Source organism: Mixophyes fleayi, chromosome 5 (assembly GCF_038048845.1).
Source record: "Mixophyes fleayi isolate aMixFle1 chromosome 5, aMixFle1.hap1, whole genome shotgun sequence".
Classification (NCBI taxonomy): Eukaryota; Metazoa; Chordata; class Amphibia; order Anura; family Limnodynastidae; genus Mixophyes; species Mixophyes fleayi.
The window spans coordinates 267,834,277-267,855,040 of record NC_134406.1 but is presented as its reverse complement, the minus strand read 5'-3'; the positions used below and the strand labels follow the sequence as shown (position 1 = coordinate 267,855,040).

The 20,764-nt window shown below is 39.4% G+C and overlaps 1 protein-coding gene across 1 annotated transcript in view; it reads left to right on the top strand.

The window, feature by feature from the left end:
* Nucleotides 1-20,764, top strand: part of CRPPA (CDP-L-ribitol pyrophosphorylase A) — a 167,020-nt gene that overhangs the window by 86,709 nt on the left and 59,547 nt on the right. Inside the window, exons 8-9 of the mRNA XM_075214069.1 lie at nt 2,771-2,860; nt 13,297-13,422. Of these exons, the coding sequence (XP_075070170.1) occupies nt 2,771-2,860; nt 13,297-13,422 (216 nt within the window). The remainder of the gene's footprint in view (nt 1-2,770; nt 2,861-13,296; nt 13,423-20,764) is intronic.

Genomic DNA, 20,764 nt, shown 5'->3' with positions numbered 1-20,764 from the left:
AAGTCTCTTGGGGGGAAATTCAATTGACTGCGAGTTTTATTTTTTTTTAACACCGCGTTAAGTCATTTTAACACTTTTTTTTTTTATCATTTTCGAGCGGGTTAACTTTACCCGCGATTCAATTCCATTTTTAATGTAGCCTTTTTTTTTCATCAAACGATCCTATCGCGCTCCAGTAGAAGGTTTATTGAAAGTATAGGGTGAGTGAGAGGCAACCGCGTTAAACGCTATTTAATTGTCTTTTAACGCGGGTTAAACAGGCCAATATGCTGTTTTATCTCACACCACTTTGGGGTGTGTTAAAAATAAAAAAACCTAAGAAAACTATTTAAAAACATGTAATAATGGAAAAAAAAAGATAAACTATGTTTATCATTAGTGCGTAACATGTAAAAGTTGATTTTATTTTAAAAAAGAATGAAAATAAACCCCATAAAAGTAAAAAAACAAAAATCACTAATTAATTATATTTATGTATGTTGTTTGTACTAATATGTATGTACTAATGTGTTTTGATATGATATAGATGATTCTATAGTAAAAAAATAGTAAAATAATAAAATATATGCTAAAAGAAAGTACTGTAGGTATATATTAGATAATAAAATGGTTGTGTTGCTTTATGCTTTATGCTTTTATTCATATTATCCATATTTTTTATTGGAAGTGACTGTATGTGTTTATGTTCCGGGTTCTCCACCCACTATAATGGAAATGTCAGGATGTAAACTTTGTGTGGAATTCTCTTGCATGAGCCATTTATTGTAACTCTAAGTACTAAAAGTCTTTCAAGGGCTACAAAAGATATCACGGCTTATTATGCATCTCGGATCAGTCCGGTCAGTCGTTATGTATTCAAGAAATAGTCCTCGCCCATTTATGACACAGGACTTATGTTGAAAATAATAATTCACCCTCATGGTAGGAGCAGGCAGTCCTGGTCACACCCCAGTGCATAGGCAATGACCCAATCACACTCCCCTGCTTCTTACCACGTGTGGAGTGGGGGACGGGCCAGTGGAAGTCTGACATCACAGCCCGGCGCCCACACTCCGCCCACAACCAACATGGAGGAGCCGGCAGCTTCAGAGGGAACAAAGTTATATCTGCTTCCCTCCATGTCAGTGGCCAACGAATGCCACAATGAAAATAAAGACCTTACTACATTACCCTATTACCACCCATTACACAATTTCACACAAGACAACTACCCCCTGACCAACATTGTTGTGTGACAGGATCATTTAGCTTATGAGTCACTTTTACCTTTGCAGTCTGGCTGGGCCGAAATGCAAAATGTAGACTTAACTTCATGTGTCAAACTCCCATTGTCCCATAGCTTACAAGCAGTGCCCTCTCACCTCTTTGTCTGTTTTACCCAGTTTGTTTATTAATTTACTACGTTTGTCCCCAATTGTAAAGCGCTACGGAATATGTTGGCGTTATATATAAATAAATGATGATGACATTGAATTGCTGACAGTATGGCCCTTGTCATATGTTATTCATAGATCTTATTTTTAATCATCAGCTTCTCTCTCTCCACAATATGTATTTTCTTACAAAAATCTAGTTATATATAATATTTGGCTCATTCTTGTATTGCTTTCTATTACTTGCATATCCTGTCTGCCCTAAATTCTCCGTTACTCCATGTGTCTCTCTTATGAGTTACATAAATAAATAAATACAAACAATTATTATATATATTTGCTCTTTGAGATGCTGCATTTATATTATATATATATTATATTTTATGGATTCAAACAAATACTGAATCCTCTTACAAAGGATTTGACTTGATACTAAGCTCATCCTATTGGCACCGTGAGCAATGGTTCCTGTACAATAAATCAGCCTTTGGATTTCATGTAAAATCCAACTTATTTCATGTATAGCTGCAATAATTCTGTACTTAGCTCTTATAGTTGTCACAGCTAATGTTAATTGTTGGCTTACACAAAAATTATATCACTCCCATTATGTAATGAATAACTATCACAAAACTGAAGATAATTTGCAAACTGTTGCACAGTTTAAAACATTTTTCCCCAAAATCATTTAAAAACTCCTACAAAATTGAAAATATTAAAATGTTTACTCTACTGGACCCCATGTTCTATAGTAAACCATCAGGTAAAATGTAGGGTCAGTTCTATGATTTAAAACATGTCACAATGGGAGTCACAGGAAGAAAGCAATATTATTCTGTTTCCATAGCTCCAGTCATTGGTCAGTGTTCTATGTTCTGTCTCACTGGGCGGATTCCATTGTCTGGCTCCACCTATTGTGGGAGTAGCCAAAGGATGAACGATTTCTATCACTTATGTTCCCAATCTACATATATCAATTGCTGTCTCCCTGAATGGGAGGGCAGACCCCATCTTCCTGCTCAGTGAGAGGGGACAGTAGATAAAGACTAAAGGGTAGATATATCGAACCTTCTAAAAAGGAAACGTGTAGGCGTTGCCCATGGCAACCAATCAGATTCTAGCTATCATTTATCAAGTACATTCTAGACAATGATCGCTAGAATGGTTGCTATGGGCAACGCCTCCACGTTACCTTTTTAGAAGGTTCGATAAATCTATCCCTAAGTGTTAGTCGCGGGAGCTGTCTGTGAGCATAAAATAGAAATTAGATAAATTCTGTTAAATTCTATATTTTGTTTTTACATTTTCTCCATCATTAGACTGTGATTTCTGGATTTTTGTCGTTAGCTGGAGTTGTTGTTATCTAGTTTAACTCATTTTCTTCATTTCGTTTTAAGGTAAAGGAATCTGATGTTGAAGAATCCCGCAAAGTAACCGATTTACTTCAGACTGCTAACATTGGTTCCTACCCATCTGTTGTTGTGTCGGTAAGTGCACCCCCTGTGATGCGTGGGAATGGTTCACTTATATTAGACAGGTAGCAGTTTATTTTTCCATCTAAACAGTAATTATAGGACCCACTTAAACCCTAAAATTAAAATTTCCATCTATGATTCCATGAAGGTTAAATTATATTGTTCAGTGTTGACCTAACCTTGCAGCTGTGTTTAATAGTAAATCCCCTTTATACAGACAGATGAGGCTCCTCCCGAACTGTGCAGCCTCCACTCCAGAGCTATGCCCATAGAAAAGGCAGAGGCTGAAGCTATAACGGAAAGGTCCAGACAGATCACTCCCTCCAATCTCGGAGACGACATGAGTGGGCTCTTTATCAAATCTGGTGCACAGGGAGGTGCATAAAACTTTTTTGTAATCTTCTGTCCCAGTTGCAGAAGCACAGTCCAGATTCATGTGTCCTGAAAGGAGAGGAACTCGCGGGAGAGTGGGGGTCGTTATGCAGATTTGGGTATGCTTAGTGTGAAATGAGGGAGTGTCTTCCTGGGTAAATGTCAGGCGGTATGCTCAGCAACCAATCAGATACTCTATGCTCAGCAGCCAATCAGATATTCTATGCTCAGCAACCAATCAGATATTCCTTTGATTTTTTTTTTTAACATCCCAAGAAGGAAAAGGTAGCCAAGCAATATGTCAAGTTGCTTGTATGAATTTAGTTTCATATACATGTTCATATGATCATTATTGACATACTTGCCCTGGAATGTCCTGGAGACTCTTGACTTTCAGGTAGGTCTCCCGGATTTGTGGTGGATCACATCATTTTGAGCCCGCCTCCGTGTAAAATAGAAATTATTGTGTAATAACGGGTCCAAAATGATGCGCCCCACCTCCTTTTGTCCTCACACTTCATCTCCAGATCCCGCAGGGGAGGTGTAAAAACTTGGTAAGTGTGATTATTGGGGATGCTGCTCATTTTAATATCTAACTCTTAGTTATCTATTTGTTAAGTAGAAAAAAATCTCAGGCGAAAACTGATGCCCCCGCCAGCGAAAAAATATTTAGGGCTTCCTCATGAATTTAACAAGGATCACGGCAGTACACTGGGACCCACCCCTCATTCACTGATTGGTGGTACCCGCCCATCCTTCACTTTGATTGGACCTGGTGCTGAGAAACAGGCTGCTACATAATCAGGCGGCCAGACATATTTATTGTGGTACTAGAGCCCGATACCCCCCCCTGGATCTGCCATTGATGCATATGCACCTTAACTTTAGTTGCACGTAGATTGTTTAAAAAATAACCTTTCATTTGTGCATCTCAGAACAAAGGGTACTTGACTCTATCATTAAATTATATATATTTATCTCCATTATCTCTCGCTCCTTCGCTCTGGGTGTGAGAATGTTGAGGGAGCCGTGTCCTAAAATGTTCTTTTCCATGGAATGCTGACGTATTATGTGTTCATCACATGGCGGCCAAACGCATTCTGTGTATGACTGTTGTCTCTTTTTATTCCCGAGGGGGGAGAGCGGTAAGCCAGAGAGTTGGCATTTTATTGTTGCTAAGAACGTCTCATAAATTTTTTGAACTGTGATGTGGTTGGCAAAATTAGTCATGCTGTATCCACAATACAACGCTGCATTGTAATCCATATTATTTAACTGTTTCTGTGTCGCATGTGCTGTCAACCTCATGTATCCCGATAAAAATGTTATCCGTCCATGTAACATCTATGGCGGGAGGCTCTTGTTTCTTGCTGAAATTACTATTGTTCTAGTTGGATTATTGAGAGCTTTTTACCAGTGAAAAATCTGCTGAGCGTTTGTGCTAACTTTGAAGTGTGTCCTGGATACGTCACCTACAATTGTGACCTAATTATAGACCAAAGATGTTCATTAGAAGTTTTATTTTATGAAAACATGGGTTGAATTGTGAAAAGTTTTTCCCTAGTTTTAAGGTATTCCATTGGATCGTGTTTCCAAGACAAAGAGCGAGGAGCCCCGTGCAATAGTGGAGAGAGTCCGCCATGACTTTGTGTATTCTGATTGGATGCAATATCCAGGTATATAGAGAAGAATAGCGAGGCTGCGCCTCTGTAAAGTAAAGGGATGATCTAGGTCTTCTTCCACCACTGTGCCCCAACACTTTGCAGTTGATGGTGACTTGGACCCCCTCTGCCAGCCAAGGGACTTGGCCTCTCGCCCTATGAATTGGGGTCTGGGTATGCAGATTGGAATCCCCCCAGCCTTTCTCATTACCCACCATTGTTGAAGTTTTGGTTGTCCAACACAGTAGTCCAACGTTGCACCCCTTGGTGTAATGAAGGCGGTTGCCCCATGATTAGCAGCTGAACTACCATACACCGTTCTTCTGAGATCACCGTGTTGACTTGTGCTGTCAACACATTAGAAGCTACAACGTGTCCTAACATTGGAGTTTCAAAATTCTCAAGGCAGGATAATCAGCTGTTAGAGTGGCCACCAAAGGCTGCCCATTTCCTGAAAGGCGAGGGCCCTGAGCATTGGACCTCTGTAGGAAGGTTTACTAGTAAAATACTTATATGGATGGACATCTCTGTTCATTTAAATCATCACATTTATAAAATATATATATTTGGGTTGTAACATGATTTATAAGATTGATTTATTTATTTTTTAAATATCCTAACTGAATCTGAACTTTCCAGATAACACATACAAGACACTTCAACCATCAGTAATCATCAGTAAAATAGTGTATTCCCAGGCACCCCAATAAACACACTGACACCCATCTTATTTATTCCTTTATGCATGTTTTTTTTTAAAACTGCGGTCTGCTGAGGATTCATAAAAGGTGTAACTTATTGTACATGATTCTGTAAGTATTCATTCTGGATGGAGAGTTATATAGTGGAAGGAGCAGGGTCCTCCAGCAGCACAGAGTATATCAAGAGATGAGTGATGTGTTAGTGAGGACAGGGCTGCATGTGACAGGGGCAGTGACATGATGTGAGGAGAGGAACTGTCAGTGACACCATGATTTCTTCAGTCTCCCAAGCCCGCTGCCGTGGTGTCACTCTTGACTCCACCCTTTGCTTTATTCCTGACATCCAGATTCTCTCCCAGTCCTGTCAATTCCACCTTAAAAACATTGTCAGAATATGCCCTTTTCTTACTCAACATGCTACCAAAACTCTTATCCATTCTCTTATTATCCTGTCTTGACTATTGCAACCTCCTGCTATCTGGCATTCCCGCAACCCATATATACACACTTCAATCTGTCCTAAATTCTACTATAAGACCGATCTACCTCTCCTCTTAGATCTACCTCTGACCTTCTCCTTGACTCATCTCTGGTAACCATCTCTCCCTCGCGCCTACTAGACTTCTCTCGTGCTGCTCCCCACTTATGGAATTCCTTACCACGCCCAGTCAGGATTTTCCACAGCCTTCAAGTCTTTAGGCGTTCTCTAAATATCCATCTCTTTTATAAAGCTTATCTTATCCCTAATGGCACTACTCACACTAATACACCCTCACAACTGTCCCAATTCCCATTCTAAACCACACTCGCTCCTCTTGTTCCTGCTGTGCACTCTTCCACTTAAATTGTAAGTTCTCTAATGAGCCTCCATACCCTTTGTTTTCAAATATGCATTTATTTTGTCTGCCTTGTATGTCCTTGTGTTATGTATGTCCTGTTTTCCCTACTGTAGAGTGCTCCGGAGCACTGTGGCGCCTTACAAATCTACGTCAATAATAATAATAATAATAATGGAGGTAGCAGGAAGCCACAGACTGAGAATTATATAGTGGAAAGAGCAGGGTTCCCCTGGCAGCACAGACTAATGATTGGAGAATTCGTCAGACAGATGTCTGATGCAGGACGATTGGGTGTCAAAATCCCCACTATGTGAAACAAAGTTCATACGTCCAACTTGTTTTTTTTATTGAAAATAACAGTCACAGGTTTATGCCATGAACTTAGAGAGGTTACATAAACAGTTTGTGTCGACCGCTTGACCCTAGTGTTAGATGCACTTATCCCATCAGTGAGTCTTCCAAGGTTTGTCATCAGTTCTGTTGTGTAACACGATATCCTGAGAGATCATGATACCATACCTCTCTCATTTTACTATTTAGCTGCTATTGAACTGTCTTCAGTCTAACCGCCTGCAGCTACATAACTTACTGGGAAACCCTATATGGGTCCATTGACTTGTGACTGATTTATCAAGACGTATCCTATGTAGAAGTACAATAATGTTAGCTGGGATTCCATCCTGCAGTATCTATGCCTGGAGGGGGTGAGAGTTTTTGGCATTCGTTTTCAGCGCTATGAATAACGTTCACACTGATATATGGAAGCGGAGATTGAGAGGACAGATTCCACATACCCACATCGTGAATTAGGAGATGGAGAGATTAGCGGTATCATGTTTATGTAATCTGGGACATGGCTGCAGGAGGATGTAGCTTATAATAACTTGACAGCGAAACCTCCATATATTGTTTCTCAAATTGATTTACTTGTTCCTTAAAGTGCATAAGTTACCCACACTTGTGGAGACAGCAGCAATCCATGCATTAGGAAACCAGGGACATCACAAGTTACATTTATGGCACATTTATATACACACGTTAACTAATGTTATTCTATATAAAAACATGCAAAATCGTCAGTCCCTTACCTGCATTATTTATATATACGTGAGTTTCTAACGTGCAGTATTTCAGGTTAAAGGGCCATGTCGTAATTAAGGGGAGTAGTCTAAAAGTGTTGGCACTATTTTGGAGTGATATATTTACTTTTACCAGCATAAACATACCTAACACTGATCGCAATCCAGCAAAATATCTGCTGGGAATGACGATGTGCAAGGTAGACCGATAAGCTCGTTTTGTACTCAGTACCTCCGCCTTTATTCCGGATTTTAAATAACCCCCAATGTGCAATTCTAGTACGCAATGAAATAACTAATTCAAATCTGCGTTACTGACCATTGAAGGAAAATAAAATTAAAATATATCTTCGTACATCCTGACAGTCCCAAAAATTGGTAACATCTAGGCCACAGCGATGGTATGTCCAAACCACGCTCTGATCTGCTCACGCCTTCCTCGTGTTTCACAATGCCACCCACTTTTTCGGTACGTCGCACCAGTTTTAATCGCCAGGAATGGGCACTGTCCTGTGAAACTCTGGACAGCTGGGAGATATTGATACAGCGGCTTGCAAAAGTATTCAACCCCAGGAAAAGTCAACAAATGACATTTACACAGATTGTTTCAGACAGTATTTTTATTGCGAACCAGTAGGCACTTAAAGTACATGTTCAAACTCACAATTCATTTTTTGTCTGAAAAGCTGAAAAATGCGTCTTGGAGACTATAACCATGCAATACCAGAGAGGTTGGACATTTGGAGAGGACGCATGGTGCAAAACAGCCTTTTCCCCACATAATCTCCAACATGAAAAGACCCCGGAAAGATTTTGTGTAGTCTGAGCGGCTCCGGACACCAGCAGAGGAACAATGGTATTTGAGCAGTGATGGATCACACAAGCTGTAGAGAATAATTTGGACCGAATACATTTTCAAATACTAGATTCTGCCCCTCCCTCAGATCCATACTCTTGCCCGTTTTTCCTGCTTCCAGCAAATCACCTTCATGAACTGACTGTTCACTTGCTGTCTAATATATCCCACCCCTTAACAGGTTCCATTGTAACCAGATAATCAGTGTTATTCACTTCACTTGTCGGCGGTTTTAATGTTGCAGCTGGTCGGTGTGTGTCTGAAGCAGACATTGTATGTGGATGGTAATTTTTCGTCACAAGGGCACCTAAGCGTTGATAGTGTATTCTGGACGGCAGAGATCCTGGGCATCACACCCAGGCTGCTGTGATAATTTTATGGGGTGGTTAATTTAAAAAAAAACAAAGAAAATTGTTTGGGACATCTCCTCAATGTGCAGAAATCGACCATGCAATAGCTTTGTTTTAGGGTAATTTCACCCCTGGATTATTGGGAGAGATCATTATCTTGCTTTTAAGTTCTTAGTGTTGTCATAAACTAGCAAGGGGAAAACAGCCGGGATTGCATGCTCTGCATTTTGTATTCCCTCCAGGAAAACTCTCAGGTAATGTCTGATAGTTCCATTGACGAGGGAGGGCTGCGCCTGTCAATCATACCAAAACCTGCATTTGTATGTATCTGACACTGCCTGTGGGAGCTTGTCCCCATACACCTATCTAGACAGAAATATTAATTCAGCATGTGTCTGGGGCGTTCACTTTAATTGGACCCCTCAGGGATCGTTTTATTCCCACGTATATGGGAGTTTCCCTGATTGACAGCTAAGTCTTCGAAGAATTTGATAAATAATTTGGCTGTGGATGGCGGTAATTGTACTGAAAGGTGACCTGTAATTTGTATCTGAGAAGAGGAATATTTAATATCTTTTATAAGTCATGAGCATGTCAGGAGGAAGTTTGTTATTGTTCTCGAAAACATGTATAATCCCCCCTCATCCTCCGTAGGATTAGGCACAAGGTCCTGTTAGTCTATAGCCAGAGGTGTAACTGGGATTGGTAAGCGGTGGCAGGAGAGCAGGGAGCAGACAAGACGAGTGGAAAAGGAGGAAGCATATACGTGGGAATAAAATGATCCCTTTGGAAAAAAGATTAGGTGGAGGTGAGGGAGGTTTTAAAAACTGAAAATATATAATTATAACATTGCAACATCACCACGTTGTCCGGCTGCACACATATTGCCGACCACTATGGTAAGAAATCTCAGCACGTTTTTAGAGGTGCAAGGAAAAATGAACGGAGATTCAGTCCTCAACATTGGCGAAGCATTGGCGCGGTGTCTCTGTGCACTGTATCCATTGTTTTCTGTTCATATGTACAACTATATAGCGCCACTTCCATAGTGCGTTTATTTATATAGCGCCTCTGATTCCGCAGTGCTGTACAGAGAACTGGAGACAAATGGAGACTTGCAGCCTCCTACTTGGGAATTACAGGATCCCAGGGATGCAGGCTTGTAGTTCCCTCTAACTTAGGCTGACTCTTCTGGTGAAACTAGGAGCGCAAGTACAAGCTCACATAGATACATAACATAAACGTGGTGAATAAGGTGTTTTTATCGTCGATATTGAGGTACTTGAGGCCATATCTCCAGAAGGACATAAACACATTATAGACTGTATATAGAAGGGCAACCAAAACGGTGCATGGCCTACAGCACAAAACTTATCCAGATAGAATAAAATAACTTAACATGTATAGATTAGAGCAGAGAAGGGAAAGGGGGGACATGTATATCCAGGGTTATAACAAGGTGCAGGAGGGAAACATTCTACAAAGGAAGAGAAGTATTAGAACACGAGGACATGTACTGACACTGAGGGGAAGAGAAGTATTAGAACACGAGGACATGTACTGACACTGAGGGGAAGAGAAGTATTAGAACACGAGGACATGTACTGACACTGGGGGGAAGAGAAGTATTAGAACACGAGGACATGTACTGACACTGGGGGGGAAGAGAAGTATTAGAACACGAGGACATGTACTGACACTGGGGGGAAGAGAAGTATTAGAACACGAGGACATGTACTGACACTGGGGGGGAAGAGAAGTATTAGAACACGAGGACATGTACTGACACTGGGGGGAAGAGAAGTATTAGAACACGAGGACATGTACTGACACTGGGGGGAAGAGAAGTATTAGAACACGAGGACATGTACTGACACTGAGGGGAAGAGAAGTATTAGAACACGAGGACATGTACTGACACTGAGGGGAAGAGATGTATTAGAACACGAGGACATGTACTGACACTGGGGCGGAAGAGAAGTATTAGAACACGAGGACATGTACTGACACTGGGGGGAAGAGAAGTATTAGAACACGAGGGCATGTACTGACACTGAGGGGAAGAGAAGTATTAGAACACGAGGACATGTACTGACACTGGGGGGAAGAGAAGTATTAGAACACGAGGACATGCACTGACACTGGGGGGAAGAGAAGTATTAGAACACGAGGACATGTACTGACACTGGGGGGAAGAGAAGTATTAGAACATGAGGACATGCACTGACACTGGGGGGAAGAGAAGTATTAGAACACGAGGACATGTACTGACACTGGGGGGAAGAGAAGTATTAGAACACGAGGACATGTACTGACACTGGGGGGAAGAGAAGTATTAGAACACGAAGACATGTACTGACACTGGGGGGAAGAGAAGTATTAGAACATGAGGACATGCACTGACACTGGGGGGAAGTAGGTTCAGAGGAAATGTGAGGAAAAATTACTTCACAGAAAGGGTAGTGGATAAGTGGAATAGCCTCCATCAGAGGTGGTAGAGGCTGATACAGTAGAGCAATTTAAACATGCTTGGGATAGACATAAGGATATCCTTACAAAGAACTAAGGATCAAATAGGGTTGGAGGTTTCCATAGGTTAACAATTGGGCAGTCTAGATGGGCCAAGTGGTTCTTATCTGCTATCAAATTCTTTGTTTCCTGCCCTTGGGTCCTTACTATAAAATAATATAACAATTTGTATTCGAGGAAGCAGAATGTTCGTTTGGTGGTTTTGACTGTAGTCTGGAGGTTTCGATGTGCTCTAGTTTTTAGTTGAAGTTATAACTTACATCTTATGCTGTGTCCAATGCACACAACTTTATTCTGTATTTTGGTTATAAAATGTTTTTCCAATTTAAAGGACGACTGACACAGTTGAATAAGAAAATAGCTGTGTCCTATTCTAAAACAGCAATCTGTCACCTCTGTGGGGGCACCACGGGAAGAGACTGAAATTGAAGTTTGACTATGAATAATAAATAAATAGGACAGGAGTGAACATTATGTTATTTTCTTTGTGTAGTGGAAGACTGGTTAGACAACGGGAATGGCGGGTCATCGGTAGCGTCCGTGGTCCAACCTTGTGTGTCATTAAACCTTGGAAACAAGAGTCTTTTAAATGTAAATAGAATTTTTCATCACTGTCAAGCAGAGACAGCGTCGGTGATAACTTTTCATATAGATTTTGTGTCAGATGACAGAATATCAGCCTGATAACTCCAGGATAACTGGGGTTATCAGGAGAGCAAATAACAATTCTCTTTTGTAAGCTTACAATGAACATGAAGAAATGTCATTACACAGTGTGAAATTTAATATCCATCCTTGAGGTTGAATACATTAAATATACAAGTGTAGACCTGATGCCTAGAATTACAATAAATGTGACAGATTGTATTAATGATGCAACCTCTTCTTAATTGTCTTGCTTCCAATATCCAAAAAGCATTCCTAAATCACACACACAAAAAAAATACAACTTTGAAACAAAATCCCCGTTGTCTAAATGAACATAATTAAGAGATTTTAATACACAAACATGCGTTGAAGTATTTAGGCTGCGGCTGTTTTTAGTGTAATATGTAAGTTAATTCTTTCGTGCGACATCTCGCAAACATATCGTGAGTCAGCTGCTAAAACGTATAAACATATATTAGTTGTGCAATTGTTCCGTCATCTTGATTTTTTTAAAGAATAAATTTCGCACAAAACGGAAAATTTATTTGGGTGAAATATCCTGTGAATTTCCAGTTTTGGGTGTAATTATCCTGTAACGTAATGTAAATCAGGGTTTTCAACCTATGTTAGAACAATCAGTTAGAACAATCAATGGGTATTTTATCTAGTCAAGTTTTAAAAAATAACTATAGCCAGAAATACAATGGCGGTGTAAAGCTGGGTACACACTACAGGTTTTTCAACCGATTATCTTGCCAATCACAGATAAACAATGTTAGGTCTGATATTGCATTAGTGTGTACACTACAACGATCAGCACATCGTATTGTTTCATTTTATAAGCTGAATAACAATCTCTATGAATGATGGAATTATGTTGGGCAAATTCTGCAAAATCCGGTAGTCTCAGCAGATCTTCATAGAGTTTACAGAGTCACGATCTTTTCAGTCGATGGTTATGACAGATGAAGAGCACAGATCTAAAGAATCTGATCTCGTGAAACGTGTATAGTGTGTACACATGAATCGGCTGCTTATAGGGACTTTCAGTCGCTGGTACAATCGTTAACGATATGACATTGTTAGAAATCTTCTGTAGTGTGTACCCAAACTAACACCTCTCCTTCACAATTAGTGGAAGGGGGGGAATAATCATCCCTACTTTCTGCAAAATGATCACTTCTCCTGCTGAGGAAGTCAGGAGAAGTTATCAGACTGTTTAAATTTCAAACTTCTACGTTAGCAAAATTGACTATTGACCAGGTAGCGCCCAGCGACGGCGTAGACATCAGTAGAAATGTTCGCGAGTTCTGAGCCAGCAGTAACCCTTCAGACACTGGGATTGGCTCTGTGTACACGTTTCCTTTGAGCACGTTATGTATTAGCCTAGTAATTTTTTTTGTTTATTTTAAGGTTCATCTAGCTTTTCCAGAGCAATCCAGCAATGGGATGCAGAAGCTGACTGGAATCAGAGAACTAGCAAAGGAAGCACAACAAAGCGATATCTTAGTGTATGGTCTATTGATAAACTTCTCCAAGGTATGTAACTGTCTGACTAACAGATCAGCAAATGTTCCCGCTATATTCTATTCCTTTACAGTGAATAGTATTCAGCATTCTATTCATCCTGTCATACTGTACATGATCCAGGGTTATTTAAACCCTGCATAAAGGCATAGATCAATTACAGGAACTAGTAGTAAGATAAGACTTTGGATTAAATTACCTACTGATAAAATATAACGTGTGCTCATATTTTAATATGGGAAAATACCTGTATTATGTACAAGTGTGATATATGTCCATTGTTACATAAACACAGCACAGTGACAGACTGCTACATCTTAATTAAATGCTCAGTTTCATTTTCCAATCTATAGATTCCTTTTCAATCACACACAAAAGTCAACTATAACTATAACCTATATAAGTCATTTAATAATAAATATCTATAGATTGCTGTTCAATTACTGCCCTTCAATACCTGGCTTGCTATCATATTCCCTCATAAATATAATTACGCACATGTTCATTTGCTTCCATGTTAGAGGATATACATGACTGCAGACTTTTAATTAAGCATATAAGGCAATTCCTAAACATCTCTTCAGAAACTCTACCTGCACTGACATCTTCAGCAGATCCACTCACCTAAAGCTCAGTGAAACTAATTTGTCTTTTTGCTCCAGATATTGTATTAAATACCCTGGTTTATTTTACTTAGCTCTAATCACTTTGAACCGAATTCATGAAGACAAACATCTGCCGATTTAGTGCATATTGCATGCAAAATCACGCTGCTTATGCCAGAATCGGGCTATATGCAACTAAACACAGCCACGTTCACTGCATCTACCTGCGCAAACGACGCTTACTACAGTCTACGATTTGTGGGAGTGAGCGGGGTGGGAAGGGGCGTTTCTCCATGGTCAGTGTACAGGAAAGGTGTGCCAAACTCGAGCGCTTGTAGCCATGTCTGAATCAAGCTTTAAGCATCTCAAAGTTACTTGGTTTTTTTCCGTATTTCTTGCTCCAGCTACAGGGCTGGTCTAAGTCCTGATTACCAGTGATGACAGTCTCGTATGCATGCTATAACATGTGTTTGCAATCAGGTGCAACTGTAAAAATGTATTTTATGTTCAGTAGACAGGTATTCAATTGTCAGCGAGGTTTTTTTTTGGACCTCATTAAGTCATTTTAACGCTGTTTTTTTTATAATTTTCGAGCGGGTTAACTTTACCCGCAATTCAATTCCATTTTTAACGCTATGTTTTTTTTTAATTAAATGGTCCTCTCGCGGTCCTGTAGAAGCTCAATTGAAAGTATAGGATGCGCGAGAGGCAGCCACGTTAAAAGCTATTCATTTGTTTTTTAACGCGGCGCGTTAAACGAGCAAATATGCTGTTTTATCTCGCACCTCTTTGGGGTGTGTTAAAAATAAAAAACCTCTGAAAAGTTTTTCTTGTGTTATACAACTCCCCTAAAAACTCGCAAACACAATGTTTAACACGCGGGGGCAGCGTTCCCACTTTTTCAATTGAATTGCACGAGTTTTCGAGCTGCGCTTGCTAAACACGGTCACTATTGCAGTTAAAACCAGCGGTAGATTTTTATTATTTTTTTTGCTGCGGGGGGAAAAAAAAAAAAATCAAAAACCATCGCAGACAATTGAATACCCCCTAAGAACATCCTAATAAATGTGTTTCATGGAAGAAAAAATTAAACAAATACATATATATATATATATATATAGTAGTTTCTTTTTTTCTGTGCGTTCTTTTGCGAACAAATATTCCACATAGGTTTTGGACATATCCTGTAGTAGAGCAGAGCAGCGCTACACCCGGATTCATCGGCGCACGTATTGTCAGATCCGTCCCTTGTTGAATTTGGGAGTGCGCAGAGCCGATTTACCTGCGTTTTTAAACAAAGCGCTCATTGCGCTCAGTACTCGTACCTTGATGAATCAGGTCATTCATATATAACACCTCTAATTTTTAAACCACTGAGGGAAATGCTGAGCAGCCCATAGTGGACTTATATCTATATAAATCCGCCGCCTTATAGATACATTGTTATTAAACGCATCACCTGCAAGAAATACAACACAGAACAACAGATCGTTTCATCTGAGGCAGGAGCTAAGTATTTTGTAATGAACCATAAATCCTTGAGAAGGAGATTTTGTTGATCTGTGTCGGTGTCTTTGTTATGTCTCAGTGAGCTGTTATTTATCTGCGCTTCAGCTTTTCAAAACTCAAAACAGTCCCATCCGGAAACATAACCCGTCACACAGAGATTTACTGGATATCGTAAACAGTTTGACATTGACACTCGGATTCAAGGAACAGGTTGGGTCTATTCTGTTTAGATGGGGTAAATAAATACTTGAGATTTTGGGAAACCATTTTTTCCCCTGAACTTCAGTGTTGTCTGCTAGGACCCCTCATGGTACGTGACCTGTCTATACTGACATTGTGCGAAGCCACCTTATTGCTCTCGATAGGGCAATTAACGAGGAGGCTCTTATACATCCAGGTGTGGAAGTTACGGAAACAAAATACATAAATTTGCTATACATTTATAGAGGATGCTCGAGTCTTAATATAGATATTGGGCCAACATGATTAAAAAGAAAACAAAACATACATTGCTCCATGTAAAACTACTGGTCAAAGGGGCAGAGGTGGGAAAATGGGGCCCAGGACCTATAATCATTAAGACTTTTAATCCTTTAAATATTGTAACCCCTTACTGGCTTATTTAAAAGTAACTGAAATAGTGGAACTTTCTCATAAAATAATAAATAATAATAATTATTATGATCAATATTCTTTATTTATATATGATTACCATTTACTTTGACACAATTGATCTATCTCAGTTTAGCTATTTAAGCAGCGCTTTAACACTATACTGTACATTTCTATTTTTCATTTGAGTCTGTCTATGGATATATAACATGTCCTTGTTAAGGTACTTGTCTAGCCAATATGATTTCTGTGAGTCTGCTACTAAGTCTACATGTTTAGTATATTGTTACTGCTTGCTTACCTTCTCCCAGAGCCATAGCGATAGTTTATTAATTAATTTGTGTTGATAAGTGAGTTTAAAGAAAAAACTAACAAAAAAACACTCATCGATGCATAGTAATCACTACGGCCCTTTAGTATTACAGTTAAATGTTTTAAAACTACACTTTAATGAGTATTTATTGGAAGTTCATTGTTATTGTATCACTTCATCCTCTAAGCCGTCAGTATATCTATCTATCTATCTATCTATCTATCTATCTATCTATCTATCTATCTATCTATCTATCTGTCTGTCTGTCTGGCTGTCTATCTATCTATCTATCAATCTATCTATCTATCTATCTATCATATATCATCTCTCTATCTATCTATCTATCTATCTATCTATCTATCTATCTATCTATCTATCACATATGTATGTATGTATCTATCTATGTATCTATCTATGTATCTATCTATCTATCTATCTATCACATATGTATGTATGTATCTATCTATCTATCTATCTAACAAATATCTATCTATCTATCTATCTATCTATCTATCTATCTAACATCTATCTATCTATCACATATGTATGTATGTATGTATGTATGTATCTATCTATCTAACAAATATCTATCTATCTATCTATCTAACAAATATCTATCTATCTATCTATCTATCTATCTATCTATCTATCTATCACATATGTATGTATGTATGTATGTATCTATCTATCTATCTATCTAACACATATATATCTAACAAATATCTATCTATCTATCTATCTAACATATATCATCTATCTATCTATCTATCTATCTATCTATCTATCACATATGTATGTATCTATATATGTATCTATGTATCTATCTATCTATCTATCTAACACATATATATCTATCTAACAAATATCTATCTATCTATCTTTCACATTATCTATTTTTCTATCACGTGCATCTAGCTAGAGAAAAACACAGAAAACTTCCTGTATTACTATCCCTATCCATGATATGTTTCCCAAACGTAGCTAACTTATAATATTTTAATGTTTGAAATATCCCACAACATTAAGTAATAAAGGAGCAGTCACACATACAAGATTGTTCTTTAAATAGCAAGTTAAGTCCTTTTTTAAGCATGCACCGTATAGTCCGATCTGATCTGATTATCCTCCTACAATTCATTACCTCTTTTTCAAAAGCTCTCTGGTTAGTAAACAAAAATGGCTGCCAGACACAGTCTTGTCTGCTACACATTGGCAGGCTCCTATCTCTCAGCATGTCATGTGATGGCCAGGGGAGGGCTGGCAAATTTTAGCCAGGGGTGCAAGACTTGATTCAGCAGCTTATTAGGAATGCAGGTGACTCAGCCCAAGGTAGCCCACTGTTGGACCAGCCCGGGGGCAGGTACCCCCCCTGCCCCCCAGCCCAGCCTGCCCCGGGTGATGACAGAGGGAGGAGAAGGATCATGTCACAGTGCAGAAAAAGCTCAGAGAGATGTTCCAAAGTCTCTCTGCTCACGACATCATGTGCCATGTGACTGTGGTTGCCATGGCAGTCCATAATCATTAAACACCTGGCAGTCCATAATCATTAAACACCAATAGCAGCCCAAAGAAGAACAAAAAACAAGGGAAAATGGTAAATAACAAAATTCTTCTTATAGCCTGGCACAGTGATTTTTTTCATGGAACTGCTGCTTTAACTTAGAAAGTCCAGATAATGAAAACTGCACACTGGTTGTCAAAACTGTAAAAATTGGGACATTTTTCGGGAGAAATCTTTAAAGCCAATGGACATCGGTTTTTATGATATACACCTATTAGTAGAATAGTGTGTCTGCAGAGTATAGAGGATGTAACGTAACATACAGTTTTTGTTTTTTCCACAGTATATCAGCAGGAAGATTCTTGTCTCTGTACTTGTATTGCTGTTATGGATATTACATGAGGTATTTGAAACGTGTCCCAGAAATCTGTCACTTTCTACTAAAGAGCTGTCGGCTTGATATATGAGGGCCTTTAATCCCCATCCCTGATGTTTTCATCTAAACCATTTCCTCTTCTTTGGAGAGGAAAGAAAGGGAATGTTAACTGGGGATCAGATAAGCGGCTCGTCAGCCTCTGGTTCCATGATGTCTTTCCCAGACATTCCACCTGGTAACAAACCACTTACATTATACGTGCTGGAGCTGCAACTCGTGTCTACAGTAGGGAATTGTAACAATCATCTGCGGCGATAGACGGGCATCGGCCATACATCAGTGTCATGTAGGTGCTCTTCTTTCTAACATCCCCTGCTAATTATTGTCCTGCTCATTACAGTCCTAATGCAAAACACATCAATTATGAATATATTTCTATGCTATATTTTTAGTGCAAGTGAATGTAGTGACAGTTTGATGGTTTGTTAATGCTTAAGGTTGATCACTTTTGTTACAGACCAACACATTTTTTCAGTAGTTAAATTGACAGTCTCTTAAAAATATTCAGAATTTAGGATACACAGATTAAAAAAAGGATGAAGTTATGGAACTGAAGCTATTTTTATAGGGGTGTATCCATATCTAGGTTCCATGCAGTTCCAGAGGTATTTATCCCCATCGTTGCTGGTAATGATCCTTTCTCCAGTGTACGACACCTTAGTGTAGTTTGAATTTATATTGCAGCGTTCCGTTACGTTGACTGGTCGGCGGATGGCAAACTATCAGCTGATACAATTATTGGTTGATATAGTTCTATTATCTGATCTGCATTGGACTCTGGCCACAGTACAGGAAGCTCTCTGTCTATTTTTTTTGAAGTTTGAGTTTTTGGAAGTTTTTAGGTAAATAAAGTACTGTTCTCAGGTCACCAGGCATAGTCCAGCATCGTATACAGATCACAGGCTACAGAATTATTTGTTTATTACTCACCAGCTCAGTTTTGTATACTAATCATTAGATAGGACTTGACATTGTGTACTTGTCAAAAATATGGTCAGCTTTGTACAGTAGCCAGCAGATATGGCTTAACTTCTGTACACGTGTCATCACATATGGTTCAGAATTGTTTACTTGTCACCAGATCTGGATCAGTATTGTTTACTTGTCACCAGATCTGGATCAATATTGTTTAATTGTCTCCAGATCTGGATCAGCGTTGTTTAATTGTCACCAGATCTGGATCAATATTGTTTGCTTGTCTCCAGATCTGGATCAGCGTTGTTTAATTGTCACCAGATCTGGATCAGCGTTGTTTAATTGTCACCAGATCTGGATCAGCGTTGTTTAAGTGTCACCAGATCTGGATCAGCATTGTTTACTTGTCACCAGATCTGGATCAGCGTCGTTTACTTGTCACCAGATCTGGATCAGCATTGTTTACTTGTCACCAGATCTGGATCAATATTGTTTGCTTGTCTCCAGATCTGGATCAGCGTTGTTTAAGTGTCACCAGATCTGGATCAGCGTTGTTTAAGTGTCACCAGATCTGGATCAGCATTGTTTACTTGTCACCAGATCTGGATCAGCGTTGTTTACTTGTCACCAGATCTGGATCAGCATTGTTTACTTGTCACCAGATCTGGATCAGCATTGTTTACTTGTAACCAGATCTGGATCAGTATTGTTTACTTGTAAGCAGATCTTACTTGTCGCCATATCTGGATCAGCATTGTTTACTTTTCACCATATCTGGATCAGCATTGTTTACTTGTCACCAGATCTGGATCAATATTGTTTGCTTGTCTCCAGATCTGGATCAGCGTTGTTTAAGTGTCACCAGATCTGGATCAGCGTTGTTTACTTGTCACCAGATCTGGATCAGCGTTGTTTACTTGTCACCAGATCTGGATCAGCGTTGTTTACTTGTCACCAGATCTGGATCAGCATTGTTTACTTGTCACCAGATCTGGATCAGCATTGTTTACTTGTAACCAGATCTGGATCAGCATTGTTTACTTGTCACCAGATCTGGATCAGCATTGTTTACTTGTAACCAGATCTGGATCAGTATTGTTTACTTTTCACCATATCTGGATCAGCATTGTTTACTTGTCACCAGATCTGGATCGGTATTGTTTACTTCTCACCACATATGGCTCAATTTGGCGGAGACACATCAGCTCATTTTCCCTCACGTCCCATAGAGATGCGCAGAAAAATGAGCAAACATTGAGGCGTTGTTCAGCGGCACCTCGCACTGAATTGAATCTGCTATACCTAAGAGAAGTGATAGACTGAATTCTAATGAATATGGGTTTAGCCTACAAAATTTTCACTGAGCGTCGGCAACAGGAACAATTTTCAGACATGAACTTGGCAATTGGTGATCCAATGGCCGGTGTGGCCCTCAAATCAGTTCCTCCAGTTTCCTAGAAAGC